This window comes from Oncorhynchus keta, chromosome 28 (genome assembly GCF_023373465.1).
Source record: "Oncorhynchus keta strain PuntledgeMale-10-30-2019 chromosome 28, Oket_V2, whole genome shotgun sequence".
Taxonomy (NCBI): domain Eukaryota; kingdom Metazoa; phylum Chordata; class Actinopteri; order Salmoniformes; family Salmonidae; genus Oncorhynchus; species Oncorhynchus keta.
In genome coordinates, this window is record NC_068448.1 from 25,087,015 (window position 1) to 25,112,039 (window position 25,025).

The following is a 25,025-nucleotide window of genomic DNA, read 5'->3' on the forward strand; positions in this document are numbered from 1 at the left end:
CTCAAAACAATGTCATCATGTCACTCAGGCCCACTGGGAAAACCTGAGCACAACTGCCATCCAGGTGGCGTGTCTGTCCCTGCATCCTTGAAAAGAGATGCTAAATACACTTAGTGTTATAAGGACAGACTGGAGGGTCTATGAAGGTTAAAGAAGTTGGAGTCATTTCGTGGTGGAGTAATGTGCCCCATTTAAGCAGAGCTGCAATCCACCGTAGCCTCAGTGCAGCTGCTTTGGCTTTGACTTGCCAGAGTCTTTCTCCACAGTGAGAGAGAGGGAGACTGGCAGCGGTGACACCTATCAGTTTAGCTGCAAGGAACCTGCAGCTGCACCTTTGCAGATAAACTGTAAAGCCAAACACCAACCCCCATGAAACATATGCCCAAATACACACACCAACACAAGTGGGCTCACACACAAGTATGAGTGTACACGAGAGCGCGCACACATACACACACACACACACACACAAACACACACAGACATACCACTCATGACACATGCAAAAATGCACACCAAATACGCAGTCAGCCTCAAAAAGGAAATATCTTTCCAAACCCCCAGTGCATTAATGATGGCTTCATTTCCTGATTCCTTCATCCCTTCAAATGAGGCATCACATGTCAGTAGATCTCTCCTGTTAAAATAGCTCCATGAATTGCCCGTGTTTTGTGCTGGGCAAGGCTGGCATCCAAAGCAAATATTTCCAAGTGGAAAGGGATTCTGGCATGGCCAGGAGAAGTGCTCATTTATTTGGATTTAAAACGTTAACAAAAAAAATATCTGTAGAGGATGGAATAACGTCTTAATGAAGTCAAAAGGGCTGCCTCAGTTCAGAAAAATGAGACATCTCTCCTTTCTATCCCTCAATTCGCTGCGAGGAGGAGAGGGGGAAATGGGAAGATTAAGAGATTGGTTGTGTTTGCGGAAGCCATGTCCGCTGGTTTCTCAGATAGCCTTGACTGTATATATAACATTTGGCCTTGTGCTGAGCTTCGGAGCCGTGTAAACATGGCGATTGAGTTACAGAACCTCCTCAAGCCGTATTCTGGAGACGCGTTCGTCTTTTTTCTAAAAGGGTTCAGTGACTCTCTGGGCATTTCTTGCTGACCCAGCACCAGAGTTTTGAGGAGAAAAATAGAAAACTATGTGTATCTCCTCCTCAGTGCTGACCAAGATTTGTGTTTCAACAGACACAACCGGCAGACAGACAGACAGGAAGGCAGGCAGGCAGGCAGGCTGGCAGGCAGACACAGGCAGACAGACAGAAGTCTTTGTGGTCCAGACCAGAGCAGACATCCCAGAGAAATGAGGAGGTGAGACCGAGGCCGGCCATTCACCCTATTTGTGCTTTTCATTTACAGGGGTTTAAGAAACACACACTACCTAATAAGGCAGCAGTAAGGGCCAGTCTGAAGGCATGCTGTCTGAGCTGCTCTGGTAGGTGAAGGAGACATTATGAGGATAAACATCCCTTTGGCTTCGCTGAGCATCGGTAGATGGGAGGGAGGGAGGGAGGGAGGGAGGGAGGGAGGGAGGGAGGGAGGGAGGGAGGGAGGGAGGGAGGGAGGGAGGGAGGAGCATAGTCACAAATTAAAACAAGATCCTTTCTCTTTTAAACAGGATTAGAGGATTTCCTCTTTCCTCTCCATTGCTGCTGGAGTTCAATGACATGACTCTTTCCACCCTCTTCACTGAACGGTGACCACGGCGCCAGGTTTGAACCGAGCCGAGACGCTCTGAGAGGAGCACTCAGTGCACACAGACACTGGCCACGTGTAAACAAACACACAGCACTAATCAGGCACTTGTCAGCAGGAGGATGCACACGTTGATGTGTTGCTTGAGGCCACGCATGCTCTCTGTCGGTTAGCTGTGTGGGTGAGAAACTGAACTCAGAGAAGTGGGAGTGCTACTAGACTAGAGATACTTTGTGTTGCTTAATCAATGCACTTCCTTAGGTTAAGCCAATGTGTAGTGTTGTCTGTTCAGGTCACTTTTACTCAGGAGGATTTAAACCCTGACTAGCGTGACCACAACACACAAAAACAAACAAGGCTTTGCTTAGGCTGTATTTAGATTTGAATTCAGTGGAACAGCTTGTTGTCATACTAACACGATATAAACAAAGCTAATGCTGCTTTGATTGAAACCCAGCCTCCAACGATGCGCTCGTCGCTCAGGTAACGATTTTTGGTAAATATACACAGAGAGCCTGAACTCCCACTGTCTCACTCAGTTATCCCATAAATGAAAAATGAGCTTTGGTCATACCAAATGGTATTCCTCAGTTCCTCCAAAAGAAGTCTGGAAGTATTTTAAAAACAAACCCCAGGATGTGTGTTTGGGGTGAACAGGCTTGTGCCAAGAAGACAAGAGGCCCAGACGTGTGCAGCCTGACGGCTGGCTGTCTGCTGGGTGCTTACATCCCTAAAGACCAACCCCAGGCTTGACTTTCCCCTGCCAGTCGGCTCAGATGGAATTGTTCATGTCATGGTGAATGGGGCTGAACAATCCTGAGGGAAAGAGAGTGTTGATATCCTCTTCGGGAGCCAGCTAATACACCAAACCCAAATCCTCCTCCTCCCTTGCAACTCATCACTCCACCCTCCATCTCCACCTCCTGGACTGTGGAAAGCCTCCATGCCCAAACCTGATCTGTGTGTGTCACAACAACAGCAAATTGATTGCACTGGGAGGGTACCCGACTAGATAGCTCTGGGTATCTGCAATGGAGAGATGGTGGAGGGGAGGTTTATTACTAAGAGCCTAGACTTTGTGATTTCCCCTGAATCAAACAAGAGGAGTGATAGCCTTTCCTCTTGGCCATGCTAGGAGAGTAGAGGGATTAACCAATGCATCATTATCTGGGCTCCCTCTCAGATAGCCAACAGACTGACCCACATGATGACCATAGGGGAACAGTGAGGGTAAAGTAATCTACTTATGTCCAGAAGAGAATAAAACACTATCTGTCTGAATCTAGTCATGTTACAGTACCATTTAAAGTGTAACAAAAGCACTTAAAAGTGATGCATCAAAGGATGCATGCTTCAAAGAGTGAGGATGGAGTGAATCAACGTGAGGCTCTCTGATGACTGGACTTTCCCATCAGCCCCCTGGTCAATAATACATCAGGCTGAATCCTGGCAGTTTGATTAGCCAGCCTTAGAACAAGATCCCTGGGGATTAGAGGTACAGGCTCAACCAAGCGATCACTCAAAGCTGTCACAATAGATTGGGGAGAAAACACTTAGTCAGAGGGCTGTTGCCATGGGAATGGTATTATCACATGAGAGAATAAGGACATTTCATGCAGACAACTTTGGTTTGAGGTTGAAACAGAATAACAGTGAATACTTTGACTATACAGTAGTTCATGCTCTCCATTGACGGAAGATGACTGAGGATAATCAAGTGTTACATCATTGAGGAGTTGACCCTAGGTCAGAAAGAGGTTGGGTTTCAGTGTTACATCATTGAGGAGTTGACCTTAGGTCAGAAAGAGGTTGGGTTTCAGTGTTACATCAGTGAGGACTTGACCCTAGGTCAGAAAGAGGTTGGGTTTCAGTGTTACATCATTGAGGAGTTGACGCTAGGTCAGAAAGAGGTTGAGTTTCAGTGTTACATCAGTGAGGAGTTGACCCTAGGTCAGAAAGAGGTTGAGTTTCAGTGTTACATCATTGAGGAGTTGACCCTAGGTCAGAAAGAGGTTGGGTTTCAGTGTTACATCATTGAGGAGTTGACCCTAGGTCAGAAAGAGGTTGGGTTTCAGTGTTACATCATTGAGGAGTTGACCCTAGGTCAGAAAGAGGTTGGGTTTCAGTGTTACATCATTGAGGAGTTGACCTTAGGTCAGAAAGAGGTTGGGTTTCAGTGTTACATCAGTGAGGAGTTGACCCTAGGTCAGAAAGAGGTTGGGTTTCAGTGTTACATCATTGAGGAGTTGACGCTAGGTCAGAAAGAGGTTGAGTTTCAGTGTTACATCAGTGAGGAGTTGACCCTAGGTCAGAAAGAGGTTGAGTTTAAGTGTTACATCATTGAGGAGTTGACCCCTAGGTCAGAAAGAGGTTGGGTTTCAGTGTTACATCAGTGAGGAGTTGACCCTAGGTCAGAAAGAGGTTGGGTTTCAGTGTTACATCATTGAGGAGTTGACCCTAGGTCAGAAAGAGGTTGGGTTTCAGTGTTACATCATTGAGGAGTTGACCCTAGGTCAGAAAGAGGTTGGGTTTCAGTGTTACATCATTGAGGAGTTGACCCTAGGTCAGAAAGAGGTTGGGTTTCAGTGTTACATCATTGAGGAGTTGACCCTAGGTCAGAAAGAGGTTGGGTTTCAGTGTTACATCATTGAGGAGTTGACCCTAGGTCAGAAAGAGGACCTGTGTATGGCTGCATATGTTGTTGAAGAAGAACCAGAGGAAACACACTGTCCAATGAAGCAGGGAGAGACAACAGAACAAAGCAAACGCAGCCGCATAGAGAGAGAGAGCAGGAGAGAGAGAGAGCGAGAGAGAGAGAGAGAGAGAGAGAGAGAGAGAGAGAGAGAGAGAGAGAGAGAGAGAGAGAGAGAGAGAGAGAGAGAGAGAGAGAGAGAGAGAGAGAGAGAGAGAGAGAGATTAAAAAAGGTTGCCACAGGCAGACCTGGCTCTCAAGAGAAGACAGGCTATGTGCACACTGCCCACAAAATTAGGTGGAAACTGAGCTGCACTCCCTAACCTCCTGCCAAATGTATGACCATATTAGAGACACATATTTCCCTAAGATTACACAGAGCCACAATGAATTTGAAAACAAACCCAATTTTGATAAAGTCCCATATCTATTGGGTGAAATACCATAGTGTGCAATAACAGCAGCAAGATTTGAGACCTGTTGACCCAGTGAAGAACAAACACCCTTGTAAATACAACCCATATTTATGTTGATTTATTTTACTTTTGAAAAAACTTTATTTGCACATCGTTAAAACACTGTATATAGATAGACATTATATAACATTTGAAATGTCTATATTCTTTTGGAACTTGTGTGAATATAATATTTGCTGTTCACTTTTTATTGTTTATTTCACGTTTGTTGATCCACTTCAATTGCTTTGGCAATGTAAACATATGTTTCCCATGCCAATAAAGCAACTTGAATTGAATTTAGAGAGAGAGAGATATGGAGAGGAAGTGATGGAAGGTTAGGAACAGGGGCAGCCATGCAGTGCTTCTCCTTCCAGAGAACACAGACAGACAGGGTTTTCTGCCGGGGCCAAAGGTTAGTAAAGATATGATTTGTGGTTTGGTAGCTATAAATCCATCAGGGGGTACTTGTACAGAAGTTAATGATACAGTTTTTGGCACCACATATCCCTACTTGAGCAATTCCAATGGACCGTACCAACGGGGTTCTAGAGAACCATGTAGAAGAAACCACATAGCTCATCAATGTGGGGACATTTGTACCTTAGTGGAGAATACTGGACATCATGCATTTGCTTTTGATTCTTATGCGAATGTGTGTTTTGAATTGAATTCAAAGAAAAAAATAATTTCGCTCATAAAGAATATAATAACATTGTTTCCGCTTCACTTCTTCACTACAGTGTGCATCGTCGTAGAGATCTCGAGACATCAATGACTACAGAGCGTACCATGAGGTAAATTATACAGCGACCCACAGAGACATCTTACTCCACATGCACAGATTCACTGTGCTGTGACATCACATTGCTTCCACCTGAATTCTTGACTTCCTGATGTCTTTGTGAGGTGTGTAGGGCTCTGCCGCCTGCCACTGCCGCCCAACATCATTAACACTGCTAGAGCCAATTACCAGAAGTCATGTGGAGCTGGCCGGTAGGTGGGGGCCAGAATGACGTCTCGTTTGCGACTCCTGCCTAGCCCAACCTGGCCCCTGGCCTGACTAGCAGACACAGCAACCCCTGCTGGCAGAGACCAGGACCGTGTGAGAGAGGGCAACAGGAAAGGAGAGGAGGGGCTAGGGCCATCTGACAGAGGGCAACAGGAGAGGAGAGGAGGGCTAGGCCCGTATGAGAGAGGGCAACAGGAGAGGAGGGGCTAGGGCCGTCTGACAGAGGACAACAAGAGAGGAGAGGAGGGGCCAGGACCGTGTGAGAGAGGGCAACAGGAGAGGAGAGGAGGGGCTAGGGCCGTCTGACAGAGGACAACAGGAGAGGAGAGGGCCATGTGACAGAGGGCAACAGGAGAGTAGAGGAGTGGCCAGGACCGTGTGAGAGAGGGCAACAGGAGAGGAGGGGCTAGGGCCGTGTGACAGAGGGCAACAGGAGAGGAGAGGAGGGGCTAGGGCCGTGTGAGAGAGGGCAACAGGAGAGTAGAGGTGTGGCCAGGACCGTGTGAGAGAGGGCAACAGGAGAGGAGAGGAGGGGCTAGGGCCGTCTGACAGAGGACAACAGGAGAGGAGAGGAGGGGCCAGGGCCATGTGACAGAGGGCAACAGGAGAGTAGAGGAGTGTCCAGGACCGTGTGAGAGAGGGCAACAGGAGAGGAGGGGCTAGGGCCGTGTGACAGAGGGCAACAGGAGAGGAGAGGAGGGGCTAGGGCCGTGTGACAGAGGGCAACAGGAGAGGAGAGGAGGGGCCAGGGCCGTGTGACAGAAGGGCAACAGGAGAGGAGAGGAGGGGCTAGGGCCGTGTGACAGAGGGCAACAGGAGAGGAGAGGAGGGGCCAGGGCAGTGTGAGAGAGGGCAACAGGAGAGGAGAGGAGGGGCCAGGGCAGTGTGAGAGAGGGCAACAGGAGAGGAGAGGAGGGGCCAGGGCCATGTGACAGAGGGCAACAGGAGAGGAGAGGAGGGCTAGGCCCGTGTGAGAGAGGGCAACAGGAGAGGAGAGGAGGGGCCAGGGCCATGTGACAGAGGGCAACAGGAGAGGAGAGGAGGGCTAGGCCCGTGTGAGAGAGGGCAACAGGAGTGGAGAGGAGGGGCCAGGGCCGTGTGACAGAAGGGCAACAGGAGAGGAGAGGAGGGCTAGGCCCGTGTGAGAGAGGGCAACAGGAGTGGAGAGGAGGGGCCAGGGCAGTGTGAGAGAGGGCAACAGGAGAGGAGAGGAGGGGCCAGGGCCATGTGACAGAGGGCAACAGGAGAGGAGAGGAGGGCTAGGCCCGTGTGAGAGAGGGCAACAGGAGAGGAGAGGAGGGGCCAGGGCCATGTGACAGAGGGCAACAGGAGAGGAGAGGAGGGCTAGGCCCGTGTGAGAGAGGGCAACAGGAGTGGAGAGGAGGGGCCAGGGCCGTGTGACAGAAGGGCAACAGGAGAGGAGAGGAGGGCTAGGCCCGTGTGAGAGAGGGCAACAGGAGTGGAGAGGAGGGGCCAGGGCAGTGTGAGAGAGGGCAACAGGAGAGGAGAGGAGGGGCCAGGGCCATGTGACAGAGGGCAACAGGAGAGGAGAGGAGGGGCCAGGGCCATGTGACAGAGGGCAACAGGAGAGGAGAGGAGGGGCCAGGGCCATGTGACAGAGGGCAACAGGAGAGGAGAGGAGGGGCCAGGGCAGTGTGACAGAGGGCAACAGGAGAGGAGAGGAGGGCTAGGCCCGTGTGAGAGAGGGCAACAGGAGAGGAGAGGAGGGGCCAGGGCCATGTGACAGAGGGCAACAGGAGTGGAGAGGAGGGCTAGGCCCGTGTGAGAGAGGGCAACAGGAGAGGAGAGGAGGGGCCAGGGCCATGTGACAGAGGGCAACAGGAGAGGAGAGGAGGGGCCAGGGCCATGTGACAGAGGGCAACAGGAGAGGAGAGGAGGGGCCAGGGCCATGTGACAGAGGGCAACAGGAGAGGAGAGGAGAGGCCAGGGCAGTGTGAGAGAGGGCAACAGGAGAGGAGAGGAGAGGAGAGGGAGAGGAGAGGAGAGGAGAGGAGAGGAGAGGGAGAGGAGAGGAGAGAGGAGAGGAGAGGAGAGGAGAGGAGAGGAGAGGAGAGGAAGTGCCAGGGCCACAGCCATGTGAGAGAGGGCAACAGGAGAGTAGAGGAGTGAGGGAATCAAAGCCATTCCAAGCATGTGAATCGTCAACCTCAGGTGTTAAACAGTCGATTTTTCTGTTGGTAAGAGCGAAAGGGACTTGGCTCTATGTGAACTTTGGAGGATCAGTTCAGGTGAATCACTCACTGATTAAAGTGATACATCTGTCCTGTCTTGTCCAGGTGTCAGTCTGTTCTCCAACCCACTAGCCAGAGCCTCAATTAGGTCTGATCTCCTTTGGGCACCAGCTGCACAGCCACTCCAGTTACAGGCCAGTAGAAGTAATCTTATTGAAGGGGTCTAAAAGCACTTAAACCTGTAGGAAATTGAGAGGTAACATGAAACCCCCACCAATGCTTCTTCTTCCCCTGTTTCTGTGGTAAGGATGAATCTCTTAGCATTCTGGAGCGGGGATGTGTAAGGTTTTCTTTCCAAGGGTAATTGCTGAGAAATAATAGGTGGCGCTCGGAGATGAGAAACCTTTTCAGCACCATAAAATGCCTTACCCACTCAGAGTAGTTCAGCACTAATTACATGCTTTACATTTGTTAATCGTTGAATGCGTGGAAAATAAGTTACATCTGTTTCATTGAACGTGTTATTGCACTGTCTCTATGGGAGGTCAAATGATTCAAATGATTCAATGATGGTTCATCCACTTGTTATTTACATCTGTGGGGGGACTAACTACGGCTTAATACCAGTGACACCATGTGTAATGCAGAAGGACAAGGACTAATGTTATACATCTAAATCCATGAAAACCTGCAGAGACCTGGGAGGGAGGGAGAGGAAACAGAAAAAGCAGGGTCAGTTGGATGATTTCTCTGCCTGCTGGCCAACAGGTCATCTGTGAAGAACACTGAAGTAGAACCATGGCAGGAATATTTATAGGATGATACACATGTAACAAATCATCCTCACATGAACACACACACACAAACAAACAATTGAATAGAGAACTATGTGTGTGTGTGAGTATGTGCAAGGGTGCGTTTATGCAAGGGTGTGTACTCTGATTGCGTGCGTGTTTGTGTTTGTCTGTGCGTGTGTTTGCCTGCACATAAAACAATTGCATGGATGATAAGACAGAGGGAAATATATCAAAGGGATTGATGGAAGCTTGGCCTGAAGAGGCAGCAGGCTTACAACCGCAGATACTCCAGTTACACACCTGCATGCAAGGGAAGAGCTCATCCACAGCATAGCAAATGATCCACACACAAATAAATAGGCCATGCTAAATGACTTGGAAAATAACCCTGCTTCAGACTGTACACTCGTTTTGAGTTAGGAGAGAGAGAGAGAGAGAGAGAGAGAGAGAGAGAGAGAGAGAGAGAGAGAGAGAGAGAGAGAGAGAGAGAGAGAGAGAGAGAGAGAGAGAGAGAGAGAGAGAGAGAGAGAGAGAAAAGAGTGAAAGACACTTTGCTACTTTCAGTTCTTTAAGGGCATGAGAAACATACATGAGTGGTTGTTGACTTTTAACGCCCACAGATGTTGATAAGTAAAGTTGTAGGTTAAGTGCTGATAAATTATCTACTGTTCATGTTAGCATGCTAGAAAGAATACACTGTTTTCATTCCCCACCAACCCATAATCACTCTATCCTACACCAATTAAGCATTTTGTAAACTGACAATAATACAGAGAGACAATGATTTACAGAGAAGAGAGAGAGAGATAACCTGTCTATGACAGATTAGAGTAGTTATTCTCATTCATGGTCAACACATAACCTGTCTATGACAGATTAGAGTAGTTATTCTCATTCATGGTCAACACATAACCTGTCTATGACAGATTAGAGTAGTTATTCTCATTCATGGTCAACACATAACCTGTCTATGACAGATTAGAGTAGTTATTCTCATTCATGGTCAACACATAACCTGTCTATGACAGATTAGAGTAGTTATTCTCATTCATGGTCAACACATAACCTGTCTATGACAGATTAGAGTAGTTATTCTCATTCATGGTCAACACTTAACCTGTCTATGACAGATTAGAGTAGTTATTCTCATTCATGGTCAACACATAACCTGTCTATGACAGATTAGATTAGTTATTCTCATTCATGGTCAACACATAACCTGTCTATGACAGATTAGAGTAGTTATTCTCATTCATGGTCAACACTTAACCTGTCTATGACAGATTAGAGTAGTTATTCTCATTCATGGTCAACACATAACCTGTCTATGACAGATTAGAGTAGTTATTCTCATTCATGGTCAACACACAGCAACAAACAACATGTTTCATGAGGAGGTTCAAATCAATGTTTCTGTCAGAGGAGAAGCCAGGTTTGGCTTGAGGTTTTGGAGCAGGGAGAGGGAGCCTGTGGGAGAGGGAGAGGAGGGAGAGGGGAGATGGGAGCGGGAGGGAGGGTAAAGGGAGTGGGAGCCTGTGGGAGAGGGAGAGGAGGGAGAGGGGAGATGGGAGCGGGAGGGAGGGTAAAGGGAGTGGGAGCCTGTGGGAGAGGGAGAGGAGGGAGAGGGGAGATGGGAGCGGGAGGGAGGGTAAAGGGAGTGGGAGCCTGTGGGAGAGGGAGAGGAGGGAGAGGGGAGATGGGAGCGGGAGGGAGGGTAAAGGGAGTGGGAGACTGTGGAGAGAGGGAGAGGAAGGAGAGGGGAGATGGAAGCGGGAGGGAGGGTAAAGGGAGTGGGAGACTGTGGAGAGAGGGAGAGAAGATTAGAGGGGGAGAGGAAAAGGGAGGGTGGCTATGTTTAGCACCTGAGAAGAACGAGTTTCCCTTAATTCTGTAACCTTTTAAGTTAAAGGTGTGCTCCATGGGGCTGATATGAATGGCACACTGTTGTAGTACTACCCTGACCTATTGAAAAAACAGGAGGCTTTATTCGCACGTGGAAAAAATAAGTTGTGAGAGCAAAGTCTACCTGCTATGTGGGACCAGGAAACCAGAAGTGAACTACAGTAGTAGAACAGATTTCTATAACTAACCCAAGATAGACCCTGTCTTTTTAATGTGAGCAAATTAATCATAGTGGGCAGAACGAGCAAGAAAGTGGGCAGAGTCAAACACAAGCTAGTGAGATCCTATTGGCTTGTTCTAGCATATTTGCATATTTCCATTAGGGAATTGCCTACCCTGTGAAGTGCACGTGTGCAACAACTAAATTGGCCCTTGCTCTTCTAATCAAACGATGGAAATGGGTAAAGTCTACTAAACACAATCCACTCTGTTTATTACAGAGTCTAGTTTGGAAACAGAAAACTCTATGGAGATCAAATGTTTTATTGATGAGAAATTTTGCAGAATACTGACCAAAATTTATCTCGCTCCTTCTTCTCCCACCGTTGGTCACATGGCTTCCTCTCATCACCATATTTGGTAGTGACTGGAAACGCCAACCGGATGCTTCACATTTATACATCCGGTGAAATATCTGTCTCATTGTTCTATCTGTGGTAGTAGTCTAAAAGTCACACATTAGCCATGACAAATAAATCATCCCAGCCTCAAAGCACTTTTTTCAGGTATGATAGACATCCAGTCTGGAAGATACATTAATGCAACAACATGAATTATGTCAAGTTCAATATTTAAGACTTGCACATGTACCGTTGAAAGGAAACCAAGCATTTCCTACTCAGGGACCTTATGTGTGCAAAAATATAAACGCGATATGCAACAGTTTCAAAGATTTTACTGAGTTACAGTTCAGAGAAGGAAAACAGTCATTTGAAATAAATAAATGAGGCCCTAAACTATGGATTTCACATGACTGGGCAGGGGCGTAGCCCTGGTTGAGCCCCATTCCTTAGATGATCCCGCAGATGTAGAAGCCAGATGTGGAAGTTCTGGGCTGGCGTGGTTACACGTGGTCTGTGGGTTGTGAGGCCGCTTGGACATAATGCCAAATTCTCTAAAACAACGTTGGAGGTGGCTTATGGTAGAGAAATGAACATTCAATATTCTGGCAACAGCTCTGGTGGACATTCCTGCAGTCAGCATGCCAATTGCATGCTCCCTCAAAACTTGAGACATCTGTAGCATTGTGGTGTGTGACAAAACTGAACTACATTTTAGAGTGGCCTTTTATTGTCCTCAGCACGTTGCACCTGGGTAATGATGATGCTGTTTAATCAGCTTGTTGATATGCCACATCTGTCAGTTGGATGGATTATCTTGGCAAAGGAGAAATGCTCACTAACAGGGATGTAAACAAATTAGTGGACAAAATATGAGAGAAATAAGCTTTTTTGTGCATATGGAACATTTCTGGGATCTTTTATTTCAGCTCATGAAACATGGGACCAATATTTACATGTTGCGTTTATATATTTGTTCAATATAGTTCTCTCCTTGAGCTATCCAGCAAAATGACTGTAAGGACACAAGGTCATACATCTGTTCATCAGCAAACACACACCAGGAAGCACTCACACACACTCACCAAGGCAGTTGTGTCCGTCGTGTGCCAGCCGGAAGCCGTCATAGCATGTGCACCTGTAGTTCCCCGGGATGTTGATGCAGTCATGGACACAGCCACCGTTGTACTCACTCGCACACTCGTCTAAATCTGCAGGGAGGAAGAGACAGAGGGACAGGTTATGAAATGGATAAAGGGTATGGGTAAGGACTATGGGATGTTAATGATTGACCTGCACCCCACCACCCTTGGTTTCACTCAGCATATAGCCTGAGAGGGTGTTGTTGTTCAAATGAAACATAGATTGGTATGACAAACTTTGCTAATTGTAAGACATGTTTAAGGAGCATTTCATTTCAACAATTGTTTGCATTCAGGTCGGAAATGTTGCATGTATCCCTCATGAAATCTGCATAAGCACAACAAATCCAAGAGCAGAATACAAAAAAGATGCACATGAGAATAGACTGAATCAGTGAGTGGGTGTGATGGGAGTAAATGGGTATGAAACAAGACCTGATGTGATATATGTAATGTACTACAAATATTAGTAAGTCAAGTTCTGCCTCTAAAGGACTCAACCTTTAGAGGCAGGCAGAGAGGGTACAGTAATTGTGGATGGGGAAAGTGAATTTGTCCATGAAGACAGGGAGATAACAGCTGAGATATGATTCAGTGGTAGGAGAGAGGCAAAGAGAGAGAGACAGAGGGAGAGAGAGAGAGAGAGAGAGAGAGAGAGAGAGAGAGAGAGAGAGAGAGAGAGAGAGAGAGAGAGAGAGAGAGAGAGAGAGAGTTTAGGGTTTACAATCTGGGTGGTTCAGCTCCTCTTTGCAGCTGACGGATACAGTTGCCTCAGTGCTTGATTTGACTTGACAGCAATGGGCTGAGCCTGGACCAGTGCACTCTCCCTCTAACTCCCAGAGCTGCCTGCCATCACAACGCTCTGCTGCTCCATCCCATGATGTCACACAGGAGACACTAATGCCAGTCTCACTCTCATCTACCCCAGGCTAAGAGCATCTCATCCCCTCGATGAGTGGAGGCTTCCTCCCTTTTGTTCACAACACTGTCATTTCTCAAGATCAAAATGATTATATCCACCCAACTCCATTGTTCAGACTGTTACAGACCAATTTGACTCATGAATGCAGCACCATCAAATTCCTATCAAACAGGTGGATTTACTCAACGGGCAATATCAGTGAGATAAAAACTAAATCATGTTCTAGGGGTGAAAAGAAAGAGAGATCAAGAGAGCGAAAGAGAGAATGAAAGAGAAAGAGAGAGGTCTCTGTGATGACTTGGACAGGGGACTTTGCTAAGAGGCACTGAGGCATAATGCAGCTGCAGTGGTTCCCCTGCTGATGGACTAGACTAGATTGAGTGGATAGAATGGTTCTGAACCAGCCTGTCATGTTTCCTGTTCCCTGCTCTCCCTGACAACCTCCCTGGCATCTTGAGACAGAGGGTGCGCCCTGCCAAGGTGTGTTGCCAGCCTCATGTCTGCCAGCCTGCCAATAGGAGTCTCGGTGCAGCACGTCACCTGAGACCACTCTAAGGACCAAAGTTCCCTCCACACACCATGAGTCAGGCCCCATCAGCAAGTACCATATCTAGAACTAGCACATGAATATGTATTATTCTCCTCTCTCCCTGGTTTGCTTTAATTATCTCCTCTCTCAGCAGAATTCTAAGAACCTATAGTAGCAGGGTAAAAATACTGTTCCCGTGAATGCTTACATTTGTTAATGGTATTATAATGTTGAATACAGAAGGCTCAACATTGGTGTTATTGCATGGTTAAACATGCAGAGAAACAGGCAAAAATATGCAGTATACAATCCAGTATATATGCAAGCATTATCTACAGGGTGCTTTGGGGTGTGTGTGTGTGTGTGTGTGTGTGTGTGTGTGTGTGTGTGTGTGTGTGTGTGTGTGTGTGTGTGTGTGTGTGTGTGTGTGTGTGTGTGTGTGTGTGTGTGTGTGTGTGTGTGTGTGTGTGTGTGTGTGTGTGTGAGAGAGAGAGAGAGAGAGAGAGAGAGAGAGAGAGAGAGAGAGAGAGAGAGAGAGAGAGAGGGACAAAAGGAGTGTCTGGTGTGTGTCAGGTCTGCTTCCAACTCACACCCGCAGACACGTAGATCCCCTGAACGCAGTTCACTTTCCAGCCCACTTTCCAGCACACACTCTCAAACACCTAGATCCCCCGAATGCAGCTCACTCTCCAGATCCTAATCACCAGAATTCTAATCACCTGTTCACACACCTGTATGTCATTTTTACACACTATTTAGTTCTGTTCTTTGCACCCCATCACTGTGAGGTATTGTTTGTTTTGTGATACGTCTTTCGGAGCGCTGGGGTTCCCTGTGATTTACTCCTCCCATGTATGATCATTTTTGCCTGCCTCACGACACCTTTTGCCTATTCCCCGCCTGTACTTTAGCCTATCGGATTTCCTGTTATCTACCTATTGCCTGATCTCTTGGACTACATTACTAGCCTTTTCCCTGCCTGTACTGTTGCCTAATTGGACCACCTGTGCATGACCTTCTGCCTGCCCCTGGACACAGCTACCTGCCTCTTCCTGTGGTCCTTTGCAATAAACACCTGCTGCGCCCTGCGCTTGAAACCAGCTCTCTGTCTCCCCTTGTGTTCATTAGTGTGTGAGTGAGTCCGTCATTAAAATCAAATTGTTTCTGCAATCATAATGAGGTCTTTGCAGATGTTAACTCCGTTACCGTATGGTAAATTATCGCCTTTAGCCTCCAAGACAAAGAATCCTCATCTAGTACCTGATGTGGGATAGAGAGTAGAGGATAGACAGACTCAGGCTATTTCAGCCACACCCGTTGCTGACAGAGCTCAGTAACTTTCAACGTGGTACCGTCATAGGATGCCACCTTTCGAACAAGTCAGTTCATCAAATGTCTGCCCTGCTAGAGCACTGTTATTGTGGAGTGGAAATGACTAGGAGCAACAACGGCTCAGCCGCAAAGTGGTAGACCGCACAAGCTCACCGAACGGGACCTGTGAGCGCTGAAGCTCGTAGCATGTAAAAATTGTCTGTCCTCGGTTGCAACACTCTACTGAGTTCCAAACTGCCTCTTGAAGCAATGTCAGCACAAAACATGTTCTTCGGGAGCTTCATGAAATGGGTTTCCATGGCCGAACAGCTGCACACAAGGCTAAGATCACCATGCGCAATGCCAAGCGTCAGCTGGAATGGTGTGAAGTTCGCCGCAGTGGAAACGTGCTCTCTGGAGTGATGAATCACGCTTCACCATCTGGCATCCGATGTACGAATCTGGGTTTGGCGTATGTCAGGAGAACGCTACCTGCCCAAATGCATAGTGCCAACTGTAAAGCTTGGTGGAGGAGGAATAATGGTCTGGGGCTGTTTTTCATGGTTCTGGCTGGGCCCCTTAGTTCCAGTGAAGGGAAAGCTTAACGCTACAGCATACAATGACATTCTAGATTTTTATTTTTATTTTTATTTATTTCACCTTTATTTAACCAGTTACGGCAAGTTGAGAACAAGTTCTCATTTACAATTGCGACCTGGCCAAGATAGAACAAAGCAGTTCGACAGATACAACGACACAGAGTTACACATGGATTAAAACAAACATACAGTCAATAATACAGTATAAACAAGTCTATATACAATGTGAGCAAATGAGGTGAGAAGGGAGGTAAAGGCAAAAAAGTCCATAGTGGCAAAGTAAATACAATATAGCAAGTAAAACAATGTAATGGTAGTTTTGCAATGGAAGAATGTGCAAAGTAAAAATAAAAATAATGGGGTGCAAAGGAGCAAAATAAATAAATTAATTAAATACAGTTGGGAAAGAGGTAGTTGTTTGGGCTAAATTATAGGTGGGCTATGTACAGGTGCAGTAATCTGTAAGATGCTCTGACAGTTGGTGCTTAAAGCTAGTGAGGGAGATAAGTGTTTCCAGTTTCAGAGATTTTTGTAGTTCGTTCCAGTCATTGGCAGCAGAGAACTGGAAGGAGAGGCGGCCAAAGAAAGAATTGGTTTTGGGGGTGACTAAAGAGATATACCTGCTGGAGCGTGTGCTACAGGTGGGAGATGCTATGGTGACCAGCGAGCTGAGATAAGGGGGGACTTTACCTAGCAGGGTCTTGTAGATGACATGGAGCCAGTGGGTTTTGCGACGAGTATGAAGCGAGGGCCAGCCAACGAGAGCGTACAGGTCGCAATGGTGGGTAGTATATGGGGCTTTGGTGACAAAACGGATTGCACTGTGATAGACTGCATCCAATTTGTTGAGTAGGGTATTGGAGGTTATTTTGTAAATGACATCGCCAAAGTCGAGGATTAGTAGGATGGTCAGTTTTACAAGGTTATGTTTGGCAGCATGAGTGAAGGATGCTTTGTTGCAAAATAGGAAGCAAATTCTAGATTTAACTTTGGATTGGAGATGTTTGATATGGGTCTGGAAGGAGAGTTTACAGTCTAACCAGACACCTAAGTATTTGTAGTTGTCCACGTATTCTAAGTCAGAGCCATCCAGAGTAGTGATGTTGGACAGGCGGGTAGGTGCAGGTAGCGATCGGTTGAAGAGCATGCATTTAGTTTTACTTGTATTTAAGAGCAATTGGAGGCCACGGAAGGAGAGTTGTATGGCATTGAAGCTTGCCTGGAGGGTTGTTAACACAGTGTCCAAAGAAGGGCCGGAAGTATACAGAATGGTGTCGTCTGCGTAGAGGTGGATCAGAGACTCACCAGCAGCAAGAGCGACCTCATTGATGTATACAGAGAAGAGAGTCGGTCCAAGAATTGAACCCTGTGGCACCCCCATAGAGACTGCCAGAGGTCCGGACAGTAGACCCTCCGATTTGACACACTGAACTCTGTCAGAGAAGTAGTTGGTGAACCAGGCAAGGCAATCATTTGAGAAACCAAGGCTGTCGAGTCTGCCGATGAGGATGTGGTGATTGACAGAGTCGAAAGCCTTGGCCAGATCAATGAATACGGCTGCACAGTAATGTTTCTTATCGATGGCGGTTAAGATATCGTTTAGGACCTTGAGCGTGGCTGAGGTGCACCCATGACCAGCTCTGAAACCAGATTGCATAGCAGAGAAGGTATGGTGAGATTCGAAATGGTCGGTAATCTGACTTGGCTTTCGAAGACCTTAGAAAGGCATGGTAGGATAGATATAGGTCTGTAGCAGTTTGGGTCCCCCTTTGAAGAGGGGGATGACCGCAGCTGCTTTCCAATCTTTGGGAATCTCAGACGACACGAAAGAGAGGTTGAACAGGCTAGTAATAGAGGTGGCAACAATTTCGGCAGATAATTTTAGAAAGAAAGGGTCCAGATTATCTAGCCCGGCTGATTTGTAGGGGTCCAGATTTTTCAGCTCTTTCAGAACATCAGCTGAATGGATTTGGGAGAAGGAGAAATGGGGAAGGCTTGGGCGAGTTGCTGTTGGGGTGCAGTGCTGTTGACCAGGGTAGGAGTAGCCAGGTGGAAAGCATGGCCGTAGAAAAATGCTTATTGAAATTCTAAATTATGGTGAATTTATCAGTGGTGACAGTGTTTCCTATCTTCAGTGCAGTGGGTAGCTGGGAGGAGGTGTTCTTATAATCCATGGACTTTACAGTGTCCCAGAACTTTTTTGAGTTAGTGTTGCAGGAAGCAAATTTCTGCTTGAAAAAGCTAGCCTAGTTCCTGGTTCTAAATTTCTTGAATGGGGCATGTTTATTTAAGATGGTTAGGAAGGCATTTAAAAAAAATATCCAGGCATCCTCTACTGACGGGATGAGATCAATATCCTTCCAGGATACCCCAGCCAGGTCGATTAGAAAGGCCTGCTCGCTGAAGTGTTTCAGGGAGCATTTTACAGTGATGAGTGGAGGTCGTTTGACCGCTGACCCATTACGGATGCAGGCAATAAGGCAGTGATCGCTGAGATCTTGGTTGAAGACAGCAGAGGTGTATTTAGAGGGGAAGTTGGTTAGGATGATATCTATGAGGGTGCCCGTGTTTAAGGCTTTGGGGGGGTACCTGGTAGGTTCATTGATAATTTGTGTGAGATTGAGGGCATCAAGTTTAGTTTGTACGATGGCTGGGGTGTTAAGCATGTTCGAGTTTAGGTCGCCTAGCAGCACGAGCTCTGAAGATAGATGGGGGGCAATCAGTTCACATATGGTGTCCAGAGCACAGCTGGGGGCAGAGGGTGTTCTATAGCAGGCGGCAACGGTGAGAGACTTGTTCAAATTGTTTGGGTACAGACCTGGATAGTAGGACAGAACTCTGCAGGCTATCTTTGCAGTAGATTGCAACACCACCCCCTTTGGCAGTTCTATCTTGTCTGAAAAGGTTGTAGTTTGAATTAAAATTTCTGATTTTTGGTGGTCTTTCAGATTCACAGCTAGAACATCCGGGTTGGCAGAGTGTGCTAAAGCAGTGAATAGAACAAACATAGGGAGGAGGCTTCTCATGTTAACATGCATGAAACCAAGGCTATTACGGTTACAGAAGTCATCAAAAGAGAGCGCCTGGGGAATAGGAGTGGAGCTAGGCACTGCAGGGCCTGGATTCACCTCTACATCGCCAGAGGAACATAGGAGGAGAAGAATAAGGGTGCGGCTAAAAGCAATAAGAATTGGTCGTCTAGAATGTTTGGAACAGAGAGTAAAAGGAGGTTTCTGGGGGCGATAAAATAGCATCAAGGTATAATGTACAGACAAAGGTATGGTAGAATGTGAATACAGTGGAGGTAAACCTAGGTATTGAGTGATGAAGAGAGAGATATTGTCTCTAGAAACATCATTGAAACCAGGAGATGTCATTGCATGTGAGCAGGACTAGAGGCTCTACAGTGAAATAAGCCAATAAACACTAACCAGAACAGCAATGGACAAGACATATTAACATTAAGGAGAGGCATCCTTAGTCGAGTGATCAAAAGGGTCCAGTGAGTGGAGAGGTTGGTTGGGGGTCATGGCGATTTAGAGCTAGCCAGGCCATCGAGCTAGCCAGGCCATCGGTAGCAAGCTAGCATAGGATGGAGGTCTGTTGTTAGCCACCTCTTGCGTTCCGTCAGTAGATTAGTGGGGTTCCGTGTGGTAGAGGGGATTAATCCAAATCACACACAAAAAAAATAATACATATAGTTATAGAGGCCCAAGAAGAAACATAATAATAATAAAAATAAATAAATTGTCCGATTGTCTATTCTGAGAGCAGCCGGTAAGACAGCTAACGGTTAGCAGGCCGCAGATGGGCGTTCAGGTAACGTCGCGACGGAGGAGCCAGCCGGATCTCCTTCAGGTAGATAACGTCGGCAGTCCATTTGTGAAGGCCCGGTGGGGCTCCGCGTAGGCAGTAAAACGGGTCCGGATAGGTGACTGCAGCCCAGGAGTGATTGATGGAACTCAGGAGTGATTGACGGAGCTGACTAGCTCCGGAGTAATTGATGTTTGCTCCGGAATCGACGAAAGCCGATAGTCACACGGATAGCAGCTAGCTAGCTGTGAGATCCGGGTATGAATGTCCAGAGAGCAGTTGAAATCCAGGGACATGGAGAGAAAAATTGGTCCGGTATGTTCCGTTCCGAGCCGCGCTGCGCCGTACAAAACTGGCAATAGATTTTCGAGCTAAAGGATAGCTGATGACCACAAACCGTGGTTAGCTGAATACTAACGATTTGCCAGTAAAGAAGCTAACTAGCTTCTGAACTAGCTTCTGATTAGCATCTGGATTAGCTTCTGGGCTAGCTTCTGGCTAGCTCCTGGCTAGCTTCTGGCTAGCTTCTTGGAGGATTGCAGATTTGAGGTAAATAATACTTATTTCTAAATATAAATGGATGATTCTGTGCTTACAACTTTCTGGCAACAGTTTGGGGAAGGCCCTTTCCTGTTTCAGCATGACAATGCCCCCGTGCACAAAGCGAGATCCATACAGAAATGGTTTGTTGAGATCAGTGTGGAAGAACTTAACTGGCCTGCACAGAGCCTTGACCTCAACCCCATCGAACACCTTTGGGATGAATTGGAACGCCGACTGTCAGGCCTAATCGCTTGGCATGTAGTGTATACTACCAGTAATCCTCTAGTGTGTACAGTTTCAGAATGAACTGAAAAGCAACACAGGGACCGTATATTTGAACAGCTATCCTAATATCTCAATTTCCACACTTCTTAACCCACAAGCATGAGATCTACGCGTCAAATGTTATGATAGCAAAGGCTGTAATTCTAGCTCAGCATATTCAACCCATTGGCCCATGCTTTGCCAGGGTTTAAGGTGTTTGTTTCAGGAACACCATATCAACACCACTACAGTATTGCATCTACTGCCCCACTTGCGCAGATTTTGAATGCAGTTGAAACCTACACTGGTTAAATTGTAGAACTGGTTAAAAAACAAACATTTTTTTACCCTTTTACAGAAAATGTTAGGTTTGTATTTGATTAAAGTGTACTTTGAATTAGGTAATAAAAATTAAGGAGAAAAAAAATGACGAGTCAATGCATTCGTTAACAGTAGACCAATAATCACAGTTATTGATACAGAAATGAAAACTAATGATTGGCAAAGAGATTAAATTCAAATGAAAAAATAAAACCAAATCACGATCATACATTTTATTTCAGGCCACACTCCTCCTGTCCTTAGTATAAACCAAAGTCAATAACAACTCAGTGTGTAGAAACCAGGGCAGGATCAACAGCCTTGTACTGTACTGCACTACCTTCTACCTTCTATGATTATAAATAGAATTATTAACCCCAGTCAATCCTAGAGAGGAAGGCAGCTCATGGCCAACTACACTGATACTGATGGTTTTAATGGGCCTGGAGGAGTCTATACAGATGTGCTGCTATTGAAGAGAGAGAAGCACAGACTGTCAGAAATCAGCTCTCTACTCTGTCCTCACCTTAGATTAGCCTTTCAAATGGGCAGTTTTTTATTTTCATTTTTACATTAAATTCAAAAGCAAACCTTATAACCTGAAGGAAAAGAGCAAAGACAAACACAGTCAAATAAATGAAAGAATTATAATAGCAATGGGGAAAAATGACATTGTGATTTGGTCCTGCAGTAATACTAATAAAAATGGAGGGAAATAACGGTCCAGAGGCTTTGAACGCTCCCTGCTAAAAAAACAGGGTTGTGTCTGACAGACTAGAGTCACAAGAAGCCCTGGGCTGTGGAAATATCTCTGACCAATTGGCAGGCAGAGGCCTCTGGCTGCTGTTTCATCCGCTATCTTAATTCTATTCTCTAAAATGTGTAGGAAATGTACTGCTTCATTTAATATTTGACACAAAAGAGCAGTTGGCTGCACCTGTCTTTTCTCTCTCTCCTTTCCACGCAGCATCTCTATCCTCTCTCTCAGGTCTGAGATTTAAAGCCTATGAGAAATGTAAAGCATTGTGTGTGTGTGTGTGTGTGTGTGTGTGTGTGTGTGCGTGCGTGCGTGCGTGCGTGTGTGCGTGCGGTGTGCATGGGTGCGTCTCTGACACCTTACCTTCACAGTGCTTGCCATCCCCCTTGTAGCCCGACTTGCAGATGCATTTGTATGACTTGAGTGTATTCTGGCAGATGGCATCGGTGCTGCAGTTGTCAATTTGCTCTGCACACTCATCCACATCTGACAGACAGGGAGAGATGGAGGGAACAGTGAGGTCTAAGGACAATAACAACTAACAATGTTTACTACCCCCAGGTGGCTAATGTACAGTAGGGGAGGAGGGTCAATCATCCATCTGACAAGATATTCACCATATAGGATGTTCACTGTGGATACACAACCTCTGTAAAGTACCTGGTCAGACAGACAGACCACCACAAGAATACAAGCAGTCACACTTGATAAAGACAAAACAACTCAGTTCAGTAAACCCTGCTACACTGTGGTATGTTTGACAGCTTAATAGTTCTCCGAAACCATGGTACAAATAAACAGCTCATTCAGGCGTTTTTGAAGAACCGATTGCTTCATAACAATAAATAAGTAGTTGAGTAATTATTATAATGCGTAAATAAACAGTCTATCATTGATTGACCTGTGATGAACCTCTGTTTGACTGGCTGCTGACTTGGACAATCTGTTCCTCTGATACATGGGTCAGGAAATTGAGTAAGAAGCCAATGCTTTCATTGGGAGGATAGGATAGATAGCCCTCTGCCATGGTAATGGACCAGAGTTAGAGGGAACAGTTAAGTATAGAAATATATAATCAGGCATGTGATCAGGAAATAATATAAACTCAGGACAAATAGGATATTAGTTTGAGATCACTTTAAATACTTTATGAATAGAGGAGGATGTAAAAATCCCAACACTTGATCATATATTGTCATAAAAGATCACGCACATAGATATGGGAAATGATGGGTTTAATTAAAAGAGGTAACTGGGGAGTGAAGTGGGGCGGAGTGGGCCCTATGGTGCCCTCCTCCCTAATCCCACCTGATCCCGGTTAGAGAGCCCAGGTGTTTGGGATTACCCCCCCGTTCGCAGGGTGGAAAAGCTTAACAAAGTTTACACAGCTTCCAATATCGACCCTTATCACAAATCTTCTCTCTGCTGGGGCCCCGAGGACTGATCCCAGGGGAACACTGGCTGAAATCTGAGCCCCGTTAGCTTAGCATCTACCCTGGGAGCCATAGACCATCAGTTCCATTGGCATGACCACAGAGGACAATGACATTAGAAAACACATGCTGTTCTCCTCAGGGATAGAAACAGGCTGGATCTTTTCTACTCACTGATCATCCTTAAAGATGAATAGGACGACCACCATTTGGAAAGGTTCTGTGATAGTCAAGCAACATTCCACATAAAAACAGATTCATCTTTTAGTCAGGTGTAAGGATTCTAAGGCTCTATGGTGATTAATATTAATCAGCAACAAAAACTAAAGAATCTCACAATTCCACTTTACATTAATGCTCCTATCCGGGTCATCAATTCAACTAGATCATTAACTGTCTGGAGAAGGTGCACTTGGTTTTACTGCTAAATAATGCTTTGTTTTTATTAACACATTGTTCTAAAAATATATATTGTTACATCTCAGACAAGATGCAATAGAACACTTTTCACAACAAGAAAAACTGTGGTATAATTTGTGTTCAAAAATCAACCATTTAGGGTTTGAGGCAACACACCTTGGAATTAATTAATATGCTGTATGAAAAGAGTGTCAGGCTATCTGTCAAAATATATCCTAATTGTGCATGCAGTCAGGCTTTAAAGTGATTCAGATGTAAGACTATTAGTGTAGCTCCAAGATGTGAATCTTTTTTTGAAGTAGCATGCTTGATATGCAACTCTGAGCTGTTGACAATATAATATCCTGTATTACATAAACCACGAGTGAACTGTACGTATTTCCTAACAGACATACTAAATCAATAAAAAACTTAAAACAGACTTCATAAACCCATTATAAGGTCAATGTAGATGCTTCAGAAATCATGTATTAGCTAATGCAGTGCAGTTCCATTATGATCTATATGACCTGACTGTTCTCAACTTTCTATTTCTTCTGGTATCACCAATCTTGCAGAGATCAACCTCCTCAATCAGCAAACCTCCTGTATCAGCAGACCCAACCATCAGGAGCAACCACTTCACTCAAAACGCACAAGAGTGTGTGGGAAACTCGTTTCTAAGCAAAGCCTACACAAACTCATCTGTTGTCTAGACTGTCTGAAGCTAAACTCAACATTTCAACCAGCACTGCCATACTGATATTATATTTCCACAAATCTGGACAACATTCAATTACACTGAACCTCCCTCCCCTTCACACTTAAGAATAGAGCAGAGCCAAGCTCAGTGTTTGCTGTGCAAGGCCAAGGCTCTCCAACCTCAACATTTGTTCAATGCTCATAATATTATTCTACAATTAGATAGCATTGTATAGGAATGAGCTTCCAGTTTGATCCACCTCTATAACGGATACATTTCTGCCATGGAACAAGCACAACTCTGCTAGTGCTGTGTTCTTGCCAAATGAGCAACACAGCAATTTGTATCCCCCTAATTAGCTAAACGAGAGTGAGGGACGTGGGTAATTATGCCAACACTTTGTGAGCTCATGAGCTGTCAGGATAAAGCAGGGAAGAGAGGAATATATATCTTTTTATTCTACTTGAGTTCATATCTTGTTTACAAAAACGGCCATTTTGTAAATGACTCACAAATAATGGCAGTTAGTCACTCAAACTCCAGGAGTAATTCAATAAAGTGGTACTTTGAGCAAAATAGAATCTTAGCCATAAAAAAAGAAAAGAACAGGTCAGATAGGTTTACATTTGACATTTTAGTAATTTAGCAGACGCTGTTATCCAGAGTGACTTACAATTAGTGCATTCATCTTAAGATTGCCAAATGAGACAACAACACATCACAATCGTATCAAGTACATTTTCCCTCAACAAAGTATTTATCAGCAAAGTCAGTGTTAGTGGGAAAGAGAAGCGCCTTTTTTTTATTTTTTCAGGGGGGTTCAGGTAGGGTTTCAGACTTTTTTGAAAGATGGGCAAGGACTCGGGCAGGTGCAGGTGCTCGGGTTGGGAAGTAGGGTTTGAGCATAGCCTGAAGGTAAAGAGGGGTAGTTCTCCTTGCTGCTCCGTAGGAAAGCACAAGGGTCTTGAAAATGATGCAA

General features: G+C 45.7%; 1 protein-coding gene across 6 annotated transcripts in view; it reads right to left on the reverse strand.

Annotated features, from left to right (window-relative positions):
- The window catches only part of LOC118360904 (signal peptide, CUB and EGF-like domain-containing protein 3), a 139,957-nt gene that overhangs the window by 84,813 nt on the left and 30,119 nt on the right, over positions 1 to 25,025 (reverse strand). For all 6 annotated transcript variants that reach the window (XM_052485201.1, XM_052485200.1, XM_052485199.1 and 3 more), the window contains exons 2-3: positions 21,875 to 21,997; positions 12,396 to 12,521 (exon numbers count right to left, since the gene is read on the reverse strand). In XM_052485201.1, the coding sequence (XP_052341161.1) occupies positions 12,396 to 12,521; positions 21,875 to 21,997 (249 nt within the window). The remainder of the gene's footprint in view (positions 1 to 12,395; positions 12,522 to 21,874; positions 21,998 to 25,025) is intronic.